Source organism: Heterostelium album (assembly GCF_000004825.1).
Source record: "Heterostelium album PN500 unplaced genomic scaffold PPL_contig16, whole genome shotgun sequence".
Lineage (NCBI taxonomy): Eukaryota > Evosea > Eumycetozoa > Acytosteliales > Acytosteliaceae > Heterostelium > Heterostelium album.
In genome coordinates, this window is record NW_008805093.1 from 127260 (window position 1) to 149841 (window position 22582).

The 22582-nt window shown below is 28.1% G+C and overlaps 9 protein-coding genes across 9 annotated transcripts; 7 read left to right on the plus strand and 2 right to left on the minus strand.

The window, feature by feature from the left end:
- Positions 1-158: 158 nt before the first annotated feature.
- Positions 159-2236, plus strand: PPL_06530 (uncharacterized protein; the record flags this gene model as incomplete). Its single annotated transcript, XM_020577384.1, has 6 exons — positions 159-293; positions 353-501; positions 754-880; positions 1239-1334; positions 1523-1595; positions 1824-2236. 6 exons carry the CDS (start codon positions 159-161, stop codon positions 2234-2236), a joined length of 993 nt encoding a protein of 330 aa, XP_020432711.1.
- Positions 2237-2782: 546 nt separating this feature from the next.
- PPL_06531 (discoidin-like protein) lies at positions 2783-3625 on the plus strand (the record flags this gene model as incomplete). The annotated part of the gene is made up of 1 exon (XM_020577385.1): positions 2783-3625. One exon carries the CDS (start codon positions 2783-2785, stop codon positions 3623-3625), a length of 843 nt encoding a protein of 280 aa, XP_020432712.1.
- Positions 3626-4275: 650 nt separating this feature from the next.
- On the plus strand, positions 4276-8294 carry PPL_06532 (uncharacterized protein; the record flags this gene model as incomplete). The annotated part of the gene is made up of 17 exons (XM_020577386.1): positions 4276-4398; positions 4458-4585; positions 4651-4827; positions 5017-5226; positions 5278-5340; positions 5396-5464; positions 5535-5651; positions 5711-5773; positions 5840-6087; positions 6144-6195; positions 6252-6323; positions 6386-6474; positions 6547-6792; positions 6854-7105; positions 7162-7284; positions 7348-8129; positions 8259-8294. The coding sequence occupies 17 exons, from the start codon at positions 4276-4278 to the stop codon at positions 8292-8294; spliced, it is 2850 nt and encodes a 949-aa protein (XP_020432713.1).
- An 81-nt stretch (positions 8295-8375) lies between these two features.
- PPL_06533 (FNIP repeat-containing protein) lies at positions 8376-10073 on the minus strand (the record flags this gene model as incomplete). Its single annotated transcript, XM_020577387.1, has 4 exons — positions 8376-8793; positions 8942-9659; positions 9727-9797; positions 9931-10073. The coding sequence occupies 4 exons, from the start codon at positions 10071-10073 to the stop codon at positions 8376-8378; spliced, it is 1350 nt and encodes a 449-aa protein (XP_020432714.1).
- Positions 10074-10347: 274 nt separating this feature from the next.
- On the plus strand, positions 10348-10497 carry PPL_06534 (uncharacterized protein; the record flags this gene model as incomplete). Its single annotated transcript, XM_020577388.1, has 1 exon — positions 10348-10497. The coding sequence occupies one exon, from the start codon at positions 10348-10350 to the stop codon at positions 10495-10497; it is 150 nt and encodes a 49-aa protein (XP_020432715.1).
- A 593-nt stretch (positions 10498-11090) lies between these two features.
- Positions 11091-12868, plus strand: PPL_06535 (uncharacterized protein; the record flags this gene model as incomplete). Its single annotated transcript, XM_020577389.1, has 2 exons — positions 11091-11487; positions 11550-12868. 2 exons carry the CDS (start codon positions 11091-11093, stop codon positions 12866-12868), a joined length of 1716 nt encoding a protein of 571 aa, XP_020432716.1.
- Positions 12869-12927: 59 nt separating this feature from the next.
- On the plus strand, positions 12928-15228 carry PPL_06536 (uncharacterized protein; the record flags this gene model as incomplete). Its single annotated transcript, XM_020577390.1, has 3 exons — positions 12928-12999; positions 13536-13836; positions 13913-15228. The coding sequence occupies 3 exons, from the start codon at positions 12928-12930 to the stop codon at positions 15226-15228; spliced, it is 1689 nt and encodes a 562-aa protein (XP_020432717.1).
- Positions 15229-16084: 856 nt separating this feature from the next.
- PPL_06537 (uncharacterized protein) lies at positions 16085-16782 on the plus strand (the record flags this gene model as incomplete). The annotated part of the gene is made up of 2 exons (XM_020577391.1): positions 16085-16597; positions 16663-16782. 2 exons carry the CDS (start codon positions 16085-16087, stop codon positions 16780-16782), a joined length of 633 nt encoding a protein of 210 aa, XP_020432718.1.
- Positions 16783-16935: 153 nt separating this feature from the next.
- On the minus strand, positions 16936-20350 carry PPL_06538 (uncharacterized protein; the record flags this gene model as incomplete). The annotated part of the gene is made up of 10 exons (XM_020577392.1): positions 16936-16950; positions 17183-17557; positions 17676-17776; positions 17861-18024; positions 18095-18244; positions 18316-18524; positions 19344-19471; positions 19684-19774; positions 19876-19974; positions 20072-20350. The coding sequence occupies 10 exons, from the start codon at positions 20348-20350 to the stop codon at positions 16936-16938; spliced, it is 1611 nt and encodes a 536-aa protein (XP_020432719.1).
- Positions 20351-22582: the final 2232 nt, after the last annotated feature.

Here is a 22582-nt window from a genome sequence, read left to right on the forward strand (position 1 = left end):
CTTAAAATCTCCAGATAATAATAACTTAGCTTCAAAAAAAAAACAATATGAATTTTTTTAAAAATTTTCATAAATATTAGTTAAAAAAAACGAGAAGGCAAATTTCAAGAGATCGAGAATGGGTATTAGTTTTGTGCGTAATTTAATTATTTTTAATAATGATATCTAATAAAAAGAGAGGCAATGAAGATCTTCAAATACAGAACGACACTGCAATTCAAAAGAAAAAGAAGAAAACTAGTTATGAAAGAAAAAGAGATGGTGCTCAAAAATTCTATAAAGCGTTAAAAGATGTACTAATGAAAACGTATTCTATTTTATAAATTTCATCTAACATAGATTTAATCTATAGCATTTATTGGATAGATATTTAGTTTGTGAAAAAGAAGAAGTAGTTGATGTCACCATCTTTGAAAAAGGTGTCTTTATTAGCAGTTTAAGGTCACAGTTTCCAAAATATGATTGCCACAGTGATATGACTATCACAAGTTATATCAATGAGTTATTCAAAACGAAATTAAACAAACGTAATGATGTTGTGTGCTTCAATTTAAAGGTAAATATATATAATTATTTGATTGTTATGCATACTCCACGTAGGTGCACCTATTTTATTTCAAAATATTAACAATTGTGGTTCCAATAGGTCAAAGATTTAAACAATGAAAATAAGTAGGTGTTTAAATAGCGTAATAGTGTTAACACGATTATGATTATTTTAATACCAACTTTTTTATTTTTCTATTATTATAGGTTAAACAATCATTGTAATACGAATGTGCAAAGTATGCATGATGATGGTAGTAAGTCTAATCACTCAAGAACTTTAGACATCGTTACTGATGATAATCTAACTGTTGAGCCAACTCGCAACAATGCCGTGATAGATCCCAAGCAAACTGACAATACTCTCTAGCCAGCACTCTGAACGAGAAGCGAGCATTTCAGTCTTGATAGCTTTCTCTTCTATGTGTTGGTCAAGTATTGCTAACTCTTGCACAGTGAATCCCACCAAATGCGCTTTGTTTCTATCAAACAACGTAAAGCATCTAAATACAAGATATATCACATTATAATGTAAATGTATATATATTCATTAACTCACTTTCTTGTCAATCTACTATCATACAAGTTGCTTTTTCGTATCGCTAACATTATACAATTGAATTTTATATGGTTATTGTTGATTTGATTGTGTTTGATTCAAATAAAAACCAAAAATTTAATATTTAGTGTAGATTGGCAAAGTGAAAGATACCAGCTTATATCCACTATTCAAGGAATCGATAGAAATTAAAGATCGCATATCGTGTGTTGAACCATTTCTATTTGATGTATGTGCTTTATTTAACAGTAGGGTCCATTGTTAAATATCTATTTCGCTAGTTGCCAATCATTGATTTTCTCATATATTACTTTTTCTCTCTCTCTCAAATATGATGATATGATATAATATATAAATAAATATGTAATGTTTATAAAAAACAATAACCATTTTTTGAACACCAATTTTTGATTGAAGATCTTTGAGAAATTGATTGAATCTTTCATAACATTGATAAATATGTCTGTCCCTGTATTCTTTGATCTCTCGGGTTCGTTGTAGCTTGCTCCGAACTCCGATGAGGATTGGAAAACTCATTTTACCCATCGAAAAACAGAGGCCAAACTCTTTCAATTTTTTTTAAAGAATAAAACAAACTTTATATTCTAAATCTACTATAAAAATTCTTTCTTTTTATCTAATTTTTATTAAAATCTAACAAGGTTTGATATTTTATTTAATAGCAAAAACTTTGAAAAAAAAAATTGATGAAAAACAGCCACAACCGAATCATCATCAAATACAACAACAACAACAACAACACCATCATCAACTACATCAACGACAATAGACGATGATAAAATAGTTCAACCATTACGATATGAAGAGAAAGGATTACTATTTAAAGAGGATGGTACAAGTTGTCCTGTCACACAAAGATATATTTATTGTTACGAGCATGAGAAGATCAAAGTCTATTTCGATGGAAACCCACCAACACGGTTGTTACACTCTTTGGATTTCGTTAATTCTGCGCTTGCCACAGGACACCATTGGTGTCCACCCGACAACTACGATGCTACCTATGAATTTGTATCTTCATCGGAATTCAAACTTACATACTGCGTACAAGGTCCAAAGAAGAATTACAGAATGATTACCACTTTTAAAAGAGGAGCAACTACAGATTAAATTTAGTTTCAAAAAAAAAAAAACGACGAAATAAATAAAGTAAATATATTTGGTTTGTACATATAAATGCAATATTATACAAAATAATAGTTTTTTTTTATTTATTTTTTAATCGTTAACAAAAATCTGTCAATGTTGCACTTCGATAAAGAAGTTACAAACATAATCAACAAATACCAATTGGTATTAATTTAATTAACCAAGTATTGCTAACAATCCCTTAGAATCATCATCATCATCATTTTATTTTTTGTTTTCGACAAATAATAAAATTTATTGGAATGATTTGTTCAAAGATTTGTTATATTTAATATAACATTGACCAACATTTGTTTGACGATTTTTCTCAAAAAAAAGTGACATTTTGCACATAAAAGGAGTGTTTTTTTGATGGATTCTCCGAATGGTTTTTCAGAATTAGAAAAAATAACAAAATATTTATTTACTATTTATTTTTTTAAAGTACAAAGTTAGCTATTTAAGACTTGGGAAATACAGACTTTCAGATCATCAAACTAATCAATCAACAATTAAAATATTTTAAAAATGTCAAAATTAATTATAATATTATTTGCTTTAATATTTATCACTACTTCAAATGCTTGGATTAGAGGAGGAATCAGTGGTGGACTGTTAAATGTAGTGTATTCAAGTTTCTATGATATCAATTCAATGTCAATCAGTGAGTTGCACTCACGAAGTGGTTGGACACCAGCTGATAATGACAATTATCCAACTGTAGTTGCTGGTTCCGATGATATTAAGCATTTCCATGGTATCGGTATTAGAATTCCCTACAATTACGATATGCTAAATGCATCGAACAATCCAAACTCTGGATATGTTACTAAAATGAAGATCGAATATTCATTGAATGGCATTCATTACAAAGACTATGGAGTCGTCGAAACCGGTCTTAATCATACTACTTGGAGCTATTTCCAAATTGTTTATCTCTTCAAATACAGTTACAATATTTATGGAAGAAGTATTAAAATTGAACCAGTTGAATGGGTTGGCAATAAACCATCGATGATCATGGAGGTAATATATTACCCTATTAAATTGACTCAAACTGGAACCGTTCGTTCACTGGATCCAATCTTTTGGCAGGCAGCTCCCAACGGTGTTGTCAGAGAGTTCAAAAAGAAGGTGTACTTTGAAACTCCTTTCGTCGCACCACCCAAAGTTGCTATTTCAATAAATACACTTTCAAGCAGTAAAGAATCATCGACCATTATAAGTGTTGCCGCTCAAAACGTTACCAGATCCGATTTCATTGCAGTATTTGGAACATGGGGTGACGCTGTTTTCTGGGATGTCATTTCGACCTATGTCGCAACTATGGATGAACAATTATATTATCCTGAGCAACTTCCAAATTCTTGATGTTTGTAAAGAAACAGTCTCTAATCAATCAAGTTTACCAATTAAACAAACCTATTATTTTTAATAAAAATTAACATATTAATTTTTCTTTTCTTATTTTATTTTTAATCTATTTGAGTTTATTTTTGAAAAATAATAACCTTTTTAACATAATTTATTCTAGTGGTTCTAAGTTATCTTTTATAGTTTTTAGATTCATTAGAAATAAAATTAAATTTGAGTTACAGATATTAACTTATGAAATAGAGAGCAGTTAAATAGAATTTAAAGATTTTATTGATTACTAAAAAAAAAGGGTTATCATATCTCAAACAAAAATTTTTAACTAAAAAAAAAAATCTTAACCTCAAAAAAATTTTCGTAAAGAAAATAAAAAAAAATAGTAAATCATAATTTTTTGGGGCTAAGAAAAACAAAAAATAGTAAATCATAATTTTTTGCAGATATTTTTTGAATCGATTGATCAAAAATAGCTTTACAAACTTTTTCATCATTTTATTTCATCATCATCTACAACTTATATCTTTCTTAAAAATATTTCCCTCATTTGAAAACTGTTTTTTAATGCTGATCAACTTCCCCCTTCTAATCAAAGTTTGATATTCTAATCAAAATCTATTAAATATTAATTATCATATAAAAATAATAATATGAAGATAGTAGATATATTAGTTGTTTGTTTTTTTATTTTATCAATATATTCGACAATAGTTGACAGTCAGCTTCCTCTCAATTCAGATGATTTAGTTTCCATTCGTTGGATCGCCCAACAAGTATGATTAAAAACATTATTTTTCTTTAAAGATTCACTTCTTCTTACTTTCTTTAATAGTTTTCTATACCTTGGGATATGAATGCAACTGATTGTAATAGTATTCAAAAATCAATAAACAAACCAAGAAATTTAGGTTTTATTTGTAGCAACGACACTCTGAATACAAAACAATATGTTTCAACTTTGTAAGACATTGTTTAATTTATTAAATTAATTGAAATCTAATATTAATTTAAAAGGATTAAAATAGAGATATAAATATAGACTACACTGCTGTAGACAATGGTTTTCCAAATTCTTCGATTACTCAATTGATTTTCCCAAAGATCGCTGGAATAAATATTATTCAAAAGAAATTATTAAAAGATCCTTCACTCAACATTTTGAAACTCTTGGATAATTCAAATCAAGCTATTAATTCTATAAGGTAATTATCATCGAAATAATAGAAAATCTATTAAAGAGTTAGACTAACCAACTAGCTTGGCTTATTAGTCTTGATAGTATGAATATAACTTTCCCAAATAATTTTCCTAATTTTATTCAAATTTATTCATTGTAAGTATTAATTCTGTTCATTTATCACCGAAACGTTAATTGATTTTTTTAAATATAGTGCTCTATTGAGATGTAATATTTCCAATGATGTCCCAAATAAAGTGTTGATCTCACCAACAAATTCCATATATCTCACAACAACAAATCCTCCCCTTGTAGTGGATTTAAAAGTACCTAAAAACTACACGTTAAGAACTCTGCTTGCTGATTTCACAACTTATAGTACCTACACCTTTGATGAAAGTTTCTTTCCAAGTTTAGTCTCCATGTAAGTAAATAAAAATCATCAATTTATTAATATACTAACATACAAGAACAGAGGTTTACCTACAATCTATAGAAATGCGGTCTTTTATCTAAAGACAAGAGTTTTAACAAATTTGTAAGTAATTATTTTGTTTTTCTTTTGAACAAAATATTAATATAAAATAATTTAGTGGAATTTCTGATCCTATACAAAATGGAACAGTGTATATAGATAGTACTTGTACATCATTACAACAGCTGTAAGTTTAATTTTCTTTTTGGTTGAACATGTGTATTGATATCCAAATAAATCAATTGCTATTACTCTAGATCAATTACAAATCAAACAGTATATCCATTAGATTTATCAGCGCTTCCAGTGTCATCGTTTACCTCTAGTAATAATAATCAACTTTTTACTTTCAAAAAGCAATTGGTATCATTTACGTAAGTTATATCAAAATGAATAATATTATTACAAAGTGCTTTACTAAACATTAAAATAGACGAAATCTTTACAATGGACCTTTCCCAGATGAATCCATGTTTTCCACTGCTTCTGTCCCTATGTAAGTAATTTAAAATTCTTTCAATTTCAACAAATTGTTAACAAAAACAAAATTTAGAAAAATAAGAGTAACAGGAAATATTATACCCGCAACAACACTTCCATTATACAATAATCTTACAAATCTGGTAAGCATAATGGTTAGCTCAAGTAGTGTTTATGGGGCTGTTCCAGAGAGATATTGCCAATTGACCTTCGTGGATTTATATAGTACAAATATTAGTTCAATTCCAGATTGCTTTAAATGTTATTGGGATAAATTTGCAGGTAGAATGCCTACTTATCTAGGTGCCCCACCACTGGATTTCAAATGCAGTAGGTTGAAATGAAATAAGATATTATAATTGGAATCTATATTAATTATTTTTTAGATATATTTTTGGAAAGGAATGTTTTTCATTATCAACCATCAATCACAATAAGGTAATTTAGTTAAAATTCAATTTAGTATTTTATTCTAAAAAATGTGTATATTATAGAGGAAAAAACTTAGGATATACTTCGGAACAGCCAAGTCTTTTTACTATTCAAGTTCCAAATGAAATGATAGTGTATGTTTAAACGATAAAAATTTCAAAATTATTTATTTAATAACTAATTATTATTATTTAAGATTTACTCCCACAAGCCCAATTGGAACATTTGGTCTTATTTTCAAAACATATCAAGGAAGTCAAACTATACCTATATCAATAATTACTGGTAACTAAAAGAAATAGATTTAATATTTAAATCATTATATATTTTAAATATTTATTAATTTAATTACAATAGGAAATTATATTAAAAATATCTCTTATACACAGCTTCCAAATAGTTTAACAATAATATTGAGTGGTGTATTTAACACTTCCTCAAATATTAATGTTACCCTTGATTCTTATAGGTATCAGGTATTGGGATTTAATGAAGAATCAATAGAAATGGCATACGATCATGTGTTTGATGTCGATAAAATATTGAATATTCGATTCGATTCTACATCAGATGTTTTTAATCTAACTTTAGATTATAAAAAAGGTACCTTTTCTGATTTACAATAATGAAAAAGAATGATTACTCATTTTATTTTTTAAAACAGTGTATCCATTGATATCAGCCATTTCAAATATTAAAAGTGAAGGAGGAGTCATCAGTCTATTTGGCTATTTTGGAGACAATGGACAAAATAATATTTCTGTATTGATAAACAACAATTCAAATTGCACTGCTATCTCTCAATCAAATTCCACTATTGTTTGCAATGCTGATAAATTACCTGTTGGTATATTACCCCTCATTCTAAAAGTTGATGGATATTCTTTTTCTACAAATATTAAAGTTGGTCAGTATAGTAAATATAAAGATAAAAAGATAAATAGCTAATTTAATTTAAATGCTTTACAACAGATCCAGAAGATGTAACGGTTGATTGTGGTAGTTCTAAACCATTATGTAATGGAAATGGTGATTGTAAGGCAACCGGTGTTTGTCAATGTAATTCTGGATTCAATGGATATTATTGTGAAAATAGTAAATATAAATGTAAAAAACTAGATAGTCTTCTAATATGCTAATTCGATTCAATTTTTAAAGAAATATTTGAAGGAGGTGTTATTGGTGAAAATTTAACAACACCTACACCAACATTTAGAGCCGATGGTCAAGAATTCACATTCAATATGTTAGTAGTCGAAGAATTAGATTCATCAAGAAAAGTTGTAAAATCGATTCCCACAAACAATTGGAATTTCACCACAACCAAAACAACAACTACAACCATTTCACAATATAGATTGATACATTCGTCGATAGAAATGATCGAAGCAACAATTCAATACTCATCAGAACCAATGAATATAGAATTTGCAGGAATGTCTTATGTTCTTCCACCATATTCAATTAAACTCTCAGTATCAATCGAAGGGTGGACCTATCAATCGCTTCTCAGCACTTTAAGAGTAGTGTTTTCAACAGCATTCGAACAACAACAAGAGTGTGGTGGCGAAAAAAATACAATTTCAACAAATCAAATCGATAAATCACTCAATTATCTCAAGATTGTAAAGAATGGAGTATCATTTTACGGTAAATTTTATGATGTCTCACTTTCTGATGGACAACCAACTTATTCGTTTGTGGAGATTGTCAATGGTGAAGCTAACACTTCAGATATTTCAATTGGAATCAATCTAAGTCAATGTCAGAAGTGTTTAATAGATCCAGATTTCTCATTGTTGGTCGCCATTCAAGACAAATGTGAAGAGAAGAGCAAAACATGGATCATTATAACTATTGTGGTTGTAGTTGGAGTTTTTGTTGCAGCACTGCTAGTGGTTGGTGCAATCTATATCAAAAAGCACAAATCAAGTATTAAAGTAAAGTTTGAAATTATGCTTGAGAGGTTTGAAAAAAAATAAATAAAAAACAATTTCCTTTTATTAATGCATTACTAAATTTAAAATAAATATAATAAATATCTATATCATCAATCGAATTTTTTTAAGTTGGCTCAAGAGATGGTTTTTGATAAGTTAACATAAGTTTTTCATTTTTGTGTGTGGGAAAAAACAACCTGGCAGATGTTCTCTTTTGCTTGGAAATAAACCAATTGGTATTTTATTTTATAGTGTTTGTTCATATTCATTAATAATGTATATAATGTATTTGTGGAGTTTTGATACATGGACAATGGAAGTGATGATAGGTGATTGACTGAGTACCAGGTAATATTGATTGTCAATCATTCGAATCCAGATCTTTTCATTTCGTATATCGGGGATTTCAATTAATGTCTTTGGTGGAAAGATAATTGGTGGAATATAAACTGAAATTCTATGAGAATCTGCTAGTTCGTCACAGATTATGACCAATTCTTGAATTGAAGCTGCACCTGTCATGTCATATCTTTTCTGAAGATCTTTGATACAAAAAATGTCCTTAAAAATAACTAACTTTTTCACTGAACTTGGTATCTCTTTTTGAAACGTCGATGCGAATTGAATTGAAAGTGTATCAACACCGAATGGAATTTCCTCTACTCTTTTCATTAAACAGTTGTATACTGCATTACCGAAATCAAATTCTTTGATCTTCATTCCATCAAGAGATGCTCCCTAATCCAGGATTTAACCTTAGATAATCCAATTGATATATCGATCTATCTTTGAAAATACTATTGAAATCATACAAACAATTCTCCAAATTCAGATATCTAATTGTTGGTGGCATTACATTGATCAATTTGATATTTAAGAATATTTCCAATCTTGTGAGTGAAACTGGAAGATAATTCAAATCGATATGAGGATCGTTTGATGCATCACCTATTATTAATGTCTCGAGATTTGGAAGTGTTTTGATTTGTGGTAACCATGATGTTGGTGCATATTCAAGTATTCTAAGTGTCTGAGGTAAAGCTCCATCTTCCAGAGTTGAATAGCTACGATGGAATTCCAGTACTTCGAGATTCGGTGGAAATGTTCCAACTTTAATATCTTGATTGAAATTGGATTCTTTGAATTTGAGAACTTTCAAAGATGATGGTAATACACCTGGTTCGAGTGGTTGATTGAATGACTCGTTGAATATCAATTTAATCAATGTGTTTGGAAGAACTCCTGGTTCGATTGGTTGATTAAAATATCGACCAAACTTTAGTGTTTTCAAATTTGGTGGAAGACATCCAGGTACTATCTCCTCTCTAAACGAATAGATGAATGATATCGATGTAATATTCATTGGTAATCCTGAACATGATTGAACACACTTTAACTTTGATATATTTAAATGGGATATCAATCGATAGAGATTCTTGATATTCTCTTTGTTATCTTCATTATCATTTAAACCAATCGATACTTTATCAATGTTTAATGTTTTTAATCTATCGATATCATCAAGTTCATCTAAATAATATATTTTTGTAAGCATTATTGATATATAATCGTTTTATTATCTTTATATTTGATTTACCTTTTGATATTAGATAATCATATTTATACTTGAAGAATTCATCACCAACAACAGCTTTACATTTAGTTTTTCTATTGATTTGATCAATGATTATTGATTTATATGAATTTAAATGTATATATTTATTATTGTTATCATTAATGATGTCGATATGACGAGTATTAAAAGATAGATATCTGTGTCTTTCATTGTACCATCTTTTACAAACTAAAGTCAACTATTCTATCTATATTATCATCTAAATAATTGATAACCTTTGCTAATAATAGATATGATATATTAACTAATTTATTTGTTTGATTATCATTATTACTACAACTGAATATATTATTTTTACAAATAATCATTTGTTTTTTTAGATTTTAAAAAATGGGGCATAAAATGATCGTTTTTTATGAGAAGCATGTTGATGAGGGATATCTTTTTTATTAACCTTATTAATAATTTAAATAAAACAAATATTTGACTTGAGTAAATATTAGATTATTTATGTTAATATTTGTTATTAAATATATACTTCAAGTGCAAGAAATAAAAATAAATAAATAAAATTAAATTAATTTTGAAAACAAATTTGTTTTTTTAAAATGTTAATTTATTTGTTGTAATCAAAAATTGTTAATGAATACTTTAATTATTTTTGGATCCGTTGCATACAATCCGCCTAGCGAAATCACGACTGTCAAAGAGGTACAAGACACTGTGGAGGGTTTCCAACATTCATGGAAAGAATCACCCAGCTGCATGGAGTCGTCTTTGGCTATGCACTGAGAACAGCCATCACTCAGTAGCTTATAACTTTATTGCTTCCATATTTTTGTTTCTTTGTCGAGACTGATGGATCTCTACCTCCGAAAATGGTTGTACCAAACATGCCCTCAGTTCACATTAGACCCACCATCGAAGGCAACAGATTGAACTTAAGATTCTCCCACACTTTTGATATCGTCAAGGCGATGGAAATAGCAAAATGTGAGTTGGAATTGGAGACAAATAAGTTAAAGAATTTCGATTATTATGAAACTATCTACTTAATAACATGTTATGACTATTGCAACTCTATGATTCTAGTATATATATCAATTGAAGTATTCATTAACAAGTTTTGATTACAACAAACAAATTATCATTTAAAAAAACATTTTTTTAAAATTTGATCACCAAAAAAAAATCTAAAAACATTGTTTTTCAAATTTAATTTTTTTTATTTATTTTTATTTCTTGACCTTGAAGTATATATTTAATAACAAATATTAACATAAATAATCTAATATTTACTCAAGCCAAGTAATTCATCGAATAGATATCACAAAGATATTTACGAAAAACAAAACTAAACTCTTTAAAAAAAAAGCGAATATAAAATGTTTGGTTTTAAAAGTAATAATGATGATAATCAATCAAATAGAATAGTTAATCTATCACATGTTTTGTTAGCAAGGATCATTAATTATATAGATGATAATGTAGATAGAATAGTGTTTACATTAGTTTGTAAAAGATGGCACAACGAAAGACATAGATATCTATCTTTTAATACTCATCACATTGATAGAATTAAAAGATGGTACAACGAAAGACATAGATATCTATCTTTTAATACTCATCACATTGATAGAACAATCAATGAGCAACATAAAAATAATATATTTTTAAATTCATATAAATCAATATACATCGATTCAATCAATAGAAAGAATGATAACCATCTTTTTATTCGCAGAGAGAATCAAAGATATTCAGGCTATTGCCTATTAACAAGTATGTTTAATCGGCTATTCATTAACTATTAGAAATTTAATTATACTTTCACTTTATTTTAGGACAACGTATTGAAATCAACGAGATTTTTCCTATAAATGTTGATTCAATAGAGATTGGAACATCAGAATCAGAAGTAGAAAATATCTATCGAATGATAACAAGGTCCAATGTCACCAAGCTAATTAAATGTAACACATTAAGATATAGATTACCAGAGAATCTAACTTATCTATCATTCGGCTCAGATCTTAAAGAACCATTGTTACCTGGCTATCTTCCACCACACTTGAAATATCTCAACTTTGAAGATAGTAATTTCAGTCAACCAATCGATAAAGGTCTGATTCCTAACGGTCTGGAAGTACTAATTCTTGGTATATCATTCGATCAACCACTTGAACCAGGTGTATTACCATCATCTTTGAAATATCTGGTCTATTCTGGCACACATCATCTCAAAGTTGGATCATTACCTCCAAATCTAGAAGAATTCATGTATTATAATACTGATAATTTGTCGATAGATGATGGTGCATTACCCTTTGTATTACCTTTGACACTTCAAAAATTGACAGCACCAGTATTATGGCTTCCATCAATCAAATCACTTTCAAATCTTAAATCATTATCACTACTTTCTTTTGCCGGTGATACTATTGATTTAAGTTATCTGCCATGTTCACTTACAAAACTGGACTTTGAAAAAGGACATTTAATATCAACGATGCCACCATCAATCAAACATCTCGAATTAAGCTGTACAATCTATGATACCAACGAAATATTCAAAGATCGATCACAATATCAATTCAATTATCTATTGGCGAATGCAAAAAAAGTTGAATCACTTCAAGGATTGAAGATCAAGAGATTGGATATTGAGTTGGAAAATAATAGTTTCAATAGAATAGTTCCAATTTTAGAAATCGGAGATCTTCCCGATGGTATTGAAACACTTCGAATGGGGAGATTCAAAGAGTTTAGAATTAAAGTACAACAAATTCCAACAACAGTTCGAAAATTAGTTGTTCATTCATTAAGAAACATTGTTTTTGCTGAAAACCAACCATTACCTGTCACACTGCAAAAGTTGGTGATAAAATCGAGCGTCGATAAAGATAAACTATTTCCAAGCGATATTCTTCCGCCATCACTTGAATCTTTGTCCCTACCATCCATTCAACTCCCACAACCTCGAATACCCAACAATCTTGTTCTAAAACTGAATCAAAGAGTAAATAATCAAATAATATGTCTGCGAAGACTTGACGATCATCATTTTCTCTTCCTCAATGAAGCACCATGCTTTTTATCTGCAATTGTACATGAATCAGATATTCTAAAAACATTTACATCATTTGAATTATTATTAAAATAAAATTAATAGAAAATTAACAAAGTAATTATATAATATTTAGAATCCATCATATTTATATAATGTATGCAATAATGATTGTTCTTTCCAATTTCTATATTTATCAAGAACATATACCTTGTATTTGTGAAGTTGTGATTTCATACATGGACAATGGCTGTAATGAGAGGTGATTGACTGATTACAAGGTAGAATTGATTGTCAATCATTCGAATCCAGATCTTTTCGTTTCGTATATTGGAGAGTTCTATTAATGTCTTTGGTGGAAAGATAATTGGTGGAATATAAACTGAATATTTATGAAATAATAATCTGTGACTGAATTAAATAAAAGCTATTAAAACTGACTCGATCTTTGACAGATTGAATTTGATTTTTTCTCACTACTCTATTTATCATTTAATTAAATAAAAGTTTAAGATGCATTGTAAAACCTAGATAATTCACTTAATTGATTGTATAACAAGCTCTGGCTCGCAACTCCTTCCGCTTGCGCATTATTTTTGGAACAGAAATAAAACTTAGAAAAAAACATTGTGAAAAACAACCACAATCATTGAAAAAAATTTAACATTTTTTAAAAAATAATGTTATTTTTTTTTTTTTTTTCGTCTGATTGTCTGGGGTTTGTTTGTTTTGTTAGATTTCTAAGGTTTTGTTTATCATAAAGTTCATTTATTATTCAATGATTGTTAATCTATCACATTTATTGCTATCAAAGATAGTTTGTTATCTTGAAGATAACATAGATAGAATATGTGTCAGTTTAGTTTGTAAAAGATTGTTCGAGGAAAGAGTTAAATATCTATATTTTAATACCGATAATATAAATATCATTGACAATCAAGAAGATGAAGTATTTACCTTAAAATCATATCGATCATTAATATTCAGATCACTCAAACAAAAGAGAATTTGTATTATGTCTATTGGTGGTTCTAGAATCAGATATGACTCTTCTATAGATCCTTGTAAATAATTAGTTTTAATATCAATTATAATTACAAAAAACAAATTCTAATTCATTTATTTTATTAAAAAATACAGTTACTCATTTGGAAGACCCTATAGATATCATTACACCAAATATCTCTACAGTTAAAATAGATCAAAAACTTGGTAAAAAGCATACAGAGAATCTCTATCGAATGATATCCGATTCAAAAGTATACAATCTAAAAGGAATATCAAGATTATCGAGTGTATTACCTGTGAATTTGACATCAATTACGTTTCATTATGAGTTCAATAAAGTATTGTTGGCAGGTTATCTTCCACCGAAACTAAAGAAACTAAAATTCGACACCAATTCATATTTTAATCAAACAATATCAGCAGGTGTTCTTCCAAATACATTGAAGAAACTTAAATTTGGTGAATGTTTCGATCAAGTACTCGAACCTCATGTATTACCATCATCCTTAACTTATTTAGAATTGGGATATAACTACACTCAAACACTTCAAGTTGGATCACTTCCTCCAAATCTTCTAGTTTTTAATCATTATGGTGAAATTATCTCCGAGATTTCAGATGGAGTATTACCACAATCACTTTGTACTTTGCAATCAGTACCTTTATCATGGATCCCATTCATCAAATCACTAAACAATCTCACAAAACTAAAACTTTATCAAAGTGATAATTCTATTGTCACAATAGACTTGTCAGATCTACCAGGTTCTCTAACAGATTTAGCTATTTATGCATCATGTCATCTCACGTCATCTCTATCACCTTCAATCAGATATCTAGATATTCACGAAACCGAGTATGATATCGATGAGATATTCAAAGATCGATCACAATATCATTTCGAAAGGTTGTGTGTCGATGGAAACAAACAAGAATCACTTGACAATCTGAAGATCAACGAGCTGAGACTGGAATTTGACAAAAGAGAATCGATTTTAAGGTATATTCCATTTGGTGTGGAATCTTTATTTATTGGTCACCAAAATTTTGAATTCTATACAATTCCAAAACTCAATCTAAACGGTATTCCATCGTCAGTGAAGAAGATTACATTTCAATCCAATATTTTGTTCAATCAACTTGATTTCGAAATTCCAAACAATGTTGAAGAAGTTATGATACAAAATATTTATTTGGATGATCAATTCTCAAGTGAATGGATTCCAAACTCTGTTAAATCACTTACTATTCCTTCTAATTTGTTTCAAAAAGGTTCCACACCTATATCAGTTACCAACTTGTTTTTGACCAATGTTAGAGAAAAATTATATCTCCAAGTTCGAAAGATATATGATAATCACTATCTCATTTTTGGTAAAACAAATGATAAATTCAAAGCTGCAATTGTCTCGCAACTTTTTCTATCTGATTTCATCGACAAAAAATAAAAATTTGACAATTGAAAATCATAATAATTTAGATAAATATCATAACCCATAAGAGCTATACTTTCAGTTTTTAATTTGATTTGATCAATTTATATGAATTTAAATGTATATATTTAATCTTATTATCATGAAAGATTCTAATACGATGAGTATTAAAAGATAGATAACTTTGCATAAATAGTAATAGACCAAAGGTGAAATAAAACTATTGTAAATTTACAATACCAATAATTGAACTTCCACTACCCAATTCATATGATCTGCTAGCAAAGACTTGACGATATTATGTCTCCTCTTAAGAGAAGATTCTACCTTTATATACTAATGAATCATGAATCATGTATTACCAAGCTAGGAGGTATTTTTTTTAAATTAACTGTACAGTAAATAGTACTAATTATTTAATTCAAGACAACAAGTAAATAGACTTTGATTATTTTATTTTAAAGTGAATTTTCTCTGTTAATTAATTGTCTGCCCAATTAATAATAAAATAAAGGGAAAGATATAAAAATAAATCTAATATTTATTTTTTGTAGAATCTGCTATTCAATTTCATAAACTTTTTAACATGTTCAACACAAATATATAACCCCAATAATTAAAAAACCAAAAACAAAATATTTGATAAAAAGAAAGTGAAGAGACTAAATATATATATTTATATGTGGTTTTATAAGTTATATTTACTAATAAATAAATGATGATGATTGGGCGATAGTTTTGAATTCAACAACCAAGGTTACATTCAAATGAATTTAATAAAAATTTGATTTTAATAAAAATTAAAATGTTTTTAATAATTTTTTTATTTATATTTTCAAAAATTATTATTTTTCATCATAGTTTAAAAAATATGAATATTTCTAAAGTTTTTATAGTATTCTTTTTATTGATTGGTACTTACTTCACTGCGACCTTGGCAATTGATTGTCGTTTGGTAAGATGTGCGGGTGCAAACAAAGAGATTTGTTTAAAGAGTGGTGGAAAGTTCCACTTGCGTGATGGTATCAACTACTGTTGTGATTCTTGCACCGTCATCAACAAATGTACATTCATCAATACATGCAACCCTGTCAATAAACGTGAATGTATATCAACTGGTGGCAAGTTTGTTCCTGCCAACTACACAAATGGTGACTGCTGTGATTCTTGTACGAGAATGTGTGAATTGGTCGACTGTGCCAATGCAAATAAAGAAGAATGTGTATCGCGTGGAGATATCTGGCATGAAAGAGATGTCAAGAAAGGAAATTGTTGTGATTGGTGTGAAACCACTTGTGCTGCTGTTCAATGCTTATTTGTAGATCAAAAGAAATGTGAAGCAAATCATGGAAAATATATTCCTGCTGATATAAAGGCTGGTCGTGTAAGTTAACAAACATTCATTATAACTAGATATTTACAAATTTTAATAAATAATTATTATTTTAGTGTTGTGCACAATGTAAAGGTTGTGAGAATATTGAATGCTCCCCACCTTTGTGCCCTGCTGGTTCCAAAATGATTCCAGCCGATCCCAAAAATGGCAAGTGCTGTCCATCATGTCAATAACTTTTTTTCAAATATACAGTCATTATTCAAATAAATTAAAGTTATTAAACAAACAATTATATAAGTATTATTTAAATAACTTACGCCACATTGTTTATAAATGAGATTACCCATAAAAAAAATGAGATTTCAAACATTTCAATAAATAACTATCTATTCAATAGATAACTATTTAAAAAATAAAAAAAAAAAAAGTAAGATTTGATAAAATTAAAGGATGATAGATAACCAATTATATATATATTTAACCATTTATTACTATTACTTGTTTTTATTTATATTTATTTATTAAAGCAATGTTCTGGAATTAAATTTTGGCTCTGTTTTAAATTTAAAAAAAAAACAGTGTTAGTTTTAAAATATTAAGAATTAACAAAAAAAAATTTTAAAACTAACTTACGTTGAAAGTTTGGAATGTTTGAGTTGCGTTGTTTAAATCCCATCCACTCTTGTCGAGACACTCTATTGCGAATTCATCTTTGAGTGATGTCATATTTTTGAATTGCTGTAATAAGAGTTCTTTCTCGGGAGCAGCAAGTTGGGTTGGTGCTGGGGTGACAGTATTTGGGGTTGGTGGAACAGCATCGGTAGCCAATCTCGGGAATCTGACATAAGGTCTGATGTGAAGCTGTTCATTCAAGATGACCGCTTCCCAGCCTTGTTTTGCCGAATCCGAGTTGGGCGGTGCTGGAGCCAACACAAATACACGATCGAACGATCTTTTAGTACAAAATGATGTTTCTGTGAAGAATCCATGTGTTATTACGTAGAGTGCCTGTATGTATGTGTAAATGAAAAAATAAACATAATTAATATTTAAATATTATTAAATTAATAATTTGTTGTGATCGTACGTTGGAAGACTCTGGTGATTGCGATGGCACCAAAAATACATCAACTATTGGAGTTGAGAGGTTATGTGTAGTTGCTGGGAAAAGTTTGAAAAAGTTGTAAATCTTTTCAAATCCAACATATAATAATTGTGTTCTTTTAGCTATAAAGTAAAGTTATAATTATTAGTAATTAGTAGTAGTAGTAGTTTAAATTAAATAATTTTTTTTTTTTTTAAAATACATACTTAAATCCAAACTTTTCAATAAATTTCTATTACTTCTGCCATATTGTTTGACGGATCCTCTTGCAACTGAATCGTCACCAGCTGAAAAAGTCATAGAGAAGATGGAATCCTCTGAATATGCTTTAACGATATTTGAACGATCAGTATCAAAAGTAGTGAAATACCTAATTAATAAATAAAAGGTTAGTTAGTTAGATATAAAAGAGTAATGTTATGTTATTAATAAAACCATACTTTTGGAGGAATCTATAGGCAAATTGTTGTGTTTCTACGGTATCAAAGAAACTTGGCCTCAAAGGAGGGCAAGGGCTTGGTGGGAAGTCGGCTGGTCCAATTTCAACACCATCTAAAAACTTGAGATCTGGGAATCTTTTGGCTACCTCCCTATAATTGATTTGAAATTATTTTGTTAATATCTATCAATTGATAGAATCATGACTATTATTTAAACTTACATTCTATAATTTGGTTGACTTGCGATTGGATTGTTGGAGAGTAACAACTCTCTGAGTGGTAGATCACTTAGGTAGTCGAGTTCATCAAAGTCGGTGATCTTGTTCGAGTCAAAGTTGAAATTAATCAAATTCTCTAATTTGAAACGTGTCATTAAAACGAATCCAGAGAATGATGTTATGTTGTTGTGTGAGAAAGAAATGGTATTTGCCTATAATTATAATAATTTAAAAAAAAGATTAGTAGAAAAATGTTCATATCAAATATAAATAGAATAATAAAGGATAAAGAAATATGGTGAGTCAATTACTTCTATTTGTTAAAACATATATGATTATTCTGATTACTATTATAGCCTATTATTATTATTATTATTATTATTATGATGATTATGATGATTATTGAATACAACTAAACTTATTCTAATGATTGGTTGTTGTTGTTGTTAACTTTAAAACTTAAACTGGAGAAAGAAATAACTTTGTTTTTTTTTAATAAAAAAAAAAAAAAAAAAGAAAGAAAAGAAAAGAAAAGTAAAGTAAAGAAACATAATAAAGCTGTTGTATGTCTATCTATTTAGTGATGTTGTTGCTACCCATAGTTATTAGTTGAAATGTCTAGTGTGTTAAATTGAAGTAGTCATGTTAAGTTTGTTTGATTATTTGATTGTTTGGTTGTTTGGTTTGTTTGGTTTGTTTGGTTGTTTGTCAGTTGTGCCTGGTTCGGAAGTTCAAAAGTGTAGTAGGTAAGGTAGCAGTGTTGTTATTGTTGGACATTGATTAAAGATATGACACCTCCAGACATCGAGTTCATTTGAAGATCGTAGCATCTTTCTTCTCTTGACGATTCTGTTTTCTTGCTGTTTTTGTTGTCTTTTTTTTTTTTTTTTCTTTTGTTTGAGCGACAAAAAAAAAAAAAAAAAAACTTAAAAAAAAACTAAACTATCTCCTTTCTCCCAACAGTTGTTGTTGTTGTTGTTTTGTTGACTTTACTAACTATCTTGAATCGAAATGAATCGAATCAAATATACCCAACTTAAACTCCAATATCTATAGATAACATTCATTTCCAAAATGAATAACCCAAAGAGTAGGGTTTCTGTCGATATCTTTTGTTGTTGTTGTTGTTGATGTTGTTGTTGATTTGCTGATATATCGGCTGTTAAGTAGTAGTAGAAGTGAAAATGTATAATACCTTTGGACATTTCTCAGAGAGTAATCTAAAGAGTGGTCTTAAGTTGTTAGAGTCATTGAAATTCAATGACTTTGTGGTGGAGAGGTATGAAAGGTCGATGAGTGGCGCATCGTTGGTGTACTTTGACTCGAGGTGCTTCTCGATTATGCTATTGGTTTGCTTTGCTTGTGTATTACCACGTTTATTCTGTTGTGTCAACGTCAGAGTAGTGGTTGGTTGCTTAACGAATTTTGCAGATGAAGATCTATCTTCTCTTTGGATGAATATCTTTAATATTAAGTTAAGTAAGTAAATTAAGTAAGTTAGTAAATGTTGTTTGTTTGAATGGTTGTTGTTGTTGTTGTTGTTGTTCAATAATTATAACTTACTTTATCACCTCCATATCTTGTACCTGATAAATTAACAAGTGGTTGAACATCTTCATTTCTAAGTAATGTTAAGAATAACTTTTGATTTCTAAATTCACTCTGTTTTTGTTTTAAAATAAAAAAAAAGATGTTAATATATATATGTTTGTTTTTGTTGTTATGTTTGTTGTTATGTTGTATTTGTTTGATAACTCACTCCTTTGAATACCATGTTTGGTCTGAATGATTTGTTTTTAAGATAGTCCATGACATCGTTGGCATCTGTTGTGTTTGGGAGGTTAGAGATTACAACACGTGGAAGATCATCGTTTCTGTTTGTAACTTCGAATCTTCTTCCTCCGCCTCTCGATTGTTTACCACCTCTCTTTACCAACACGCTTCTAGTATTATTATTGTTGTTATTATGATTGTGATTGTTACCACCACCACCACCGCCGAATCCACCTCTTTTTCCACCACGACCTCTGAATGACATTATTTGATCTAATAAATATCTAATTAACTAAACTAACTAACTAATTAAATAAAAAAATAATCTAACTTTGAAAATATAAAGAAATACTACTATATCTATATAAATAATAATATTTCTATAAAATATATAATTAAATAACTAAATAACTATTATATGTATATCGTTAAAGCTTGTATTAGATTGATTTATTTTTTTTGTTTTTGTTTACTAAATATTATTTTTTTGTGTTTGTTGTGTTTTGTTTTGGTTGTTTGTTTGTTTATTTGTTTGATTGTTGTTTTAAAAATAGTGGTTATTGTTATTGTTTGTAAATAAATATATTATTGTTTTTGCTTTATTGTAAAAATAGTTTAGTCGATATGATTTGTTATTTTTTTTTTTTTTTTTGAAGAGAATTCACTTAGTCTCAACTCAAACAAGAAATTAAAAATACGAACTTGGTGAAATTATTACGAACTCCAAACAAATCAATGTAAAGAAAAAAAATAATCAAAAAACTAAATTTTTTTAGTAATTTTTTTGAATTTTTATTTTATTTTTAATTTTTTTTTTGTTTGAAAAAACAACAAATGACAACGACCGTCAGACGTAAGCATCTTCCATTTCATTCGATTGTATGATTCGAATTCTATCTACAAAATAATTTCCTTACTTATGTCTATTTAAAAAAAAAAAACCAACTATGAGTATCTATCAATTTTGATTGTTATATACTTTTATAAATCAAATTTAAAAATGTAAGTAAAAATAATCTATAAACCTTTATATTTTTGTATTCTATTTTTATGATGAGAAACAGGCATTTGTCCAAGTAGTAATACGTTGCCGACAAAACACTAGCTACCTTAATAAACTTTTCTGATGATTATCTATTTATTATTATTTTATTTATTTATTTTTAAATTCTTAAAGTTATTATATACTAATGTTTATTTTATTAATTTTTATAGTTTAAAATGTTTTAACTAAATTGTTAAATGTGATTTATGACCTAGTGTACAACCAATTTCGATAAATATTCATATTTATAAGAATGTTTTTTATAAATAATTAAAAAAGGTAAATATCAAAAAAAAAAAAAAAAAAAAAAAAAAAGATAGTCTTTGTTATAAAAGAAAAAGAAGTCTAGATGATGACCGTAATTTGCGTATGATACACTCTCCGCTTTTGTACTTAGGAATGGATTGTGTTTTGATCCCATTTTTTGTCACTGATTAAACTTCTTTTTCTTTTTTAATAACAACTTCTATTTTTATCATCTATCATTACTTAAGTAATTTCAATACTAACTATTTACTCTTTTATTACAATCAATAGATATCTCTAAATATGAAACTTTATCATTCTATTTAACAAATTTATTAATGAATATCTGTGTAATGATATAAATATTCTTAGTTGTCGCACAGACATTCATTAATAAACTAAATTAAATTTAAATAAATAAATATTTTTTAAAAAACAAACAAATAGTTAAATTCTTATTTGCATTTATCGTTTTTTCTTAACTTTTCGTATTTCTTAATTCGTTTTGTTTCAAAAATTTAATTTGAAAAGTCAAACTAAAAGTCAAGATAACAAAAGTATAAATGATTTTGTTAATTGAATAAATAATTCAAAAGATAAGTAGATGTCAAATTCTTCGGTTTAATATCGCAACGAGAAGATATAGAGTTTTAACCCATCATCACTCACTTTCTTATCTGTTAAAAAAACATCACAATCAAGCAAGACTCAAATTTGTGTTGAGAAGTTTTTTTTTTTGGTTTTTTTGCACGAACTGGACGGATTCCAACAACAAAAAACTCTTGCGAAAGATCAAATTTCCAAAACCGTAAAGCTAACAGGGCATTTTTGTTTGTCAACACCCAACAATGAAAATTCATCTACATAGAAATAAATTTCTTTTTTTGCTTAATATGATGATGTTTTTTCTGCTCTGATCTAACCATGAGTCTCACTGAGGTGCAAAAGAAATCATCATAATAACTGTTTTTTGTTGTAATTTTTAATGATGAGTGTTAGAGAAAAGAAAAAAGTTTTAAGATATTCATTGTTGATCTACTTTTCCAAATTGAAAACAAAACAACAATATTAAATGTAAAAAATAAAATAAAAAAAAAGGATTGGACGGTAATGATTATTTCATTTTATTTTATTCTATTCTACGTCATTTTTTTTATTTTATAGAAATCAATTTAATATACAATATGTTTTAAATCAATTCCTTTT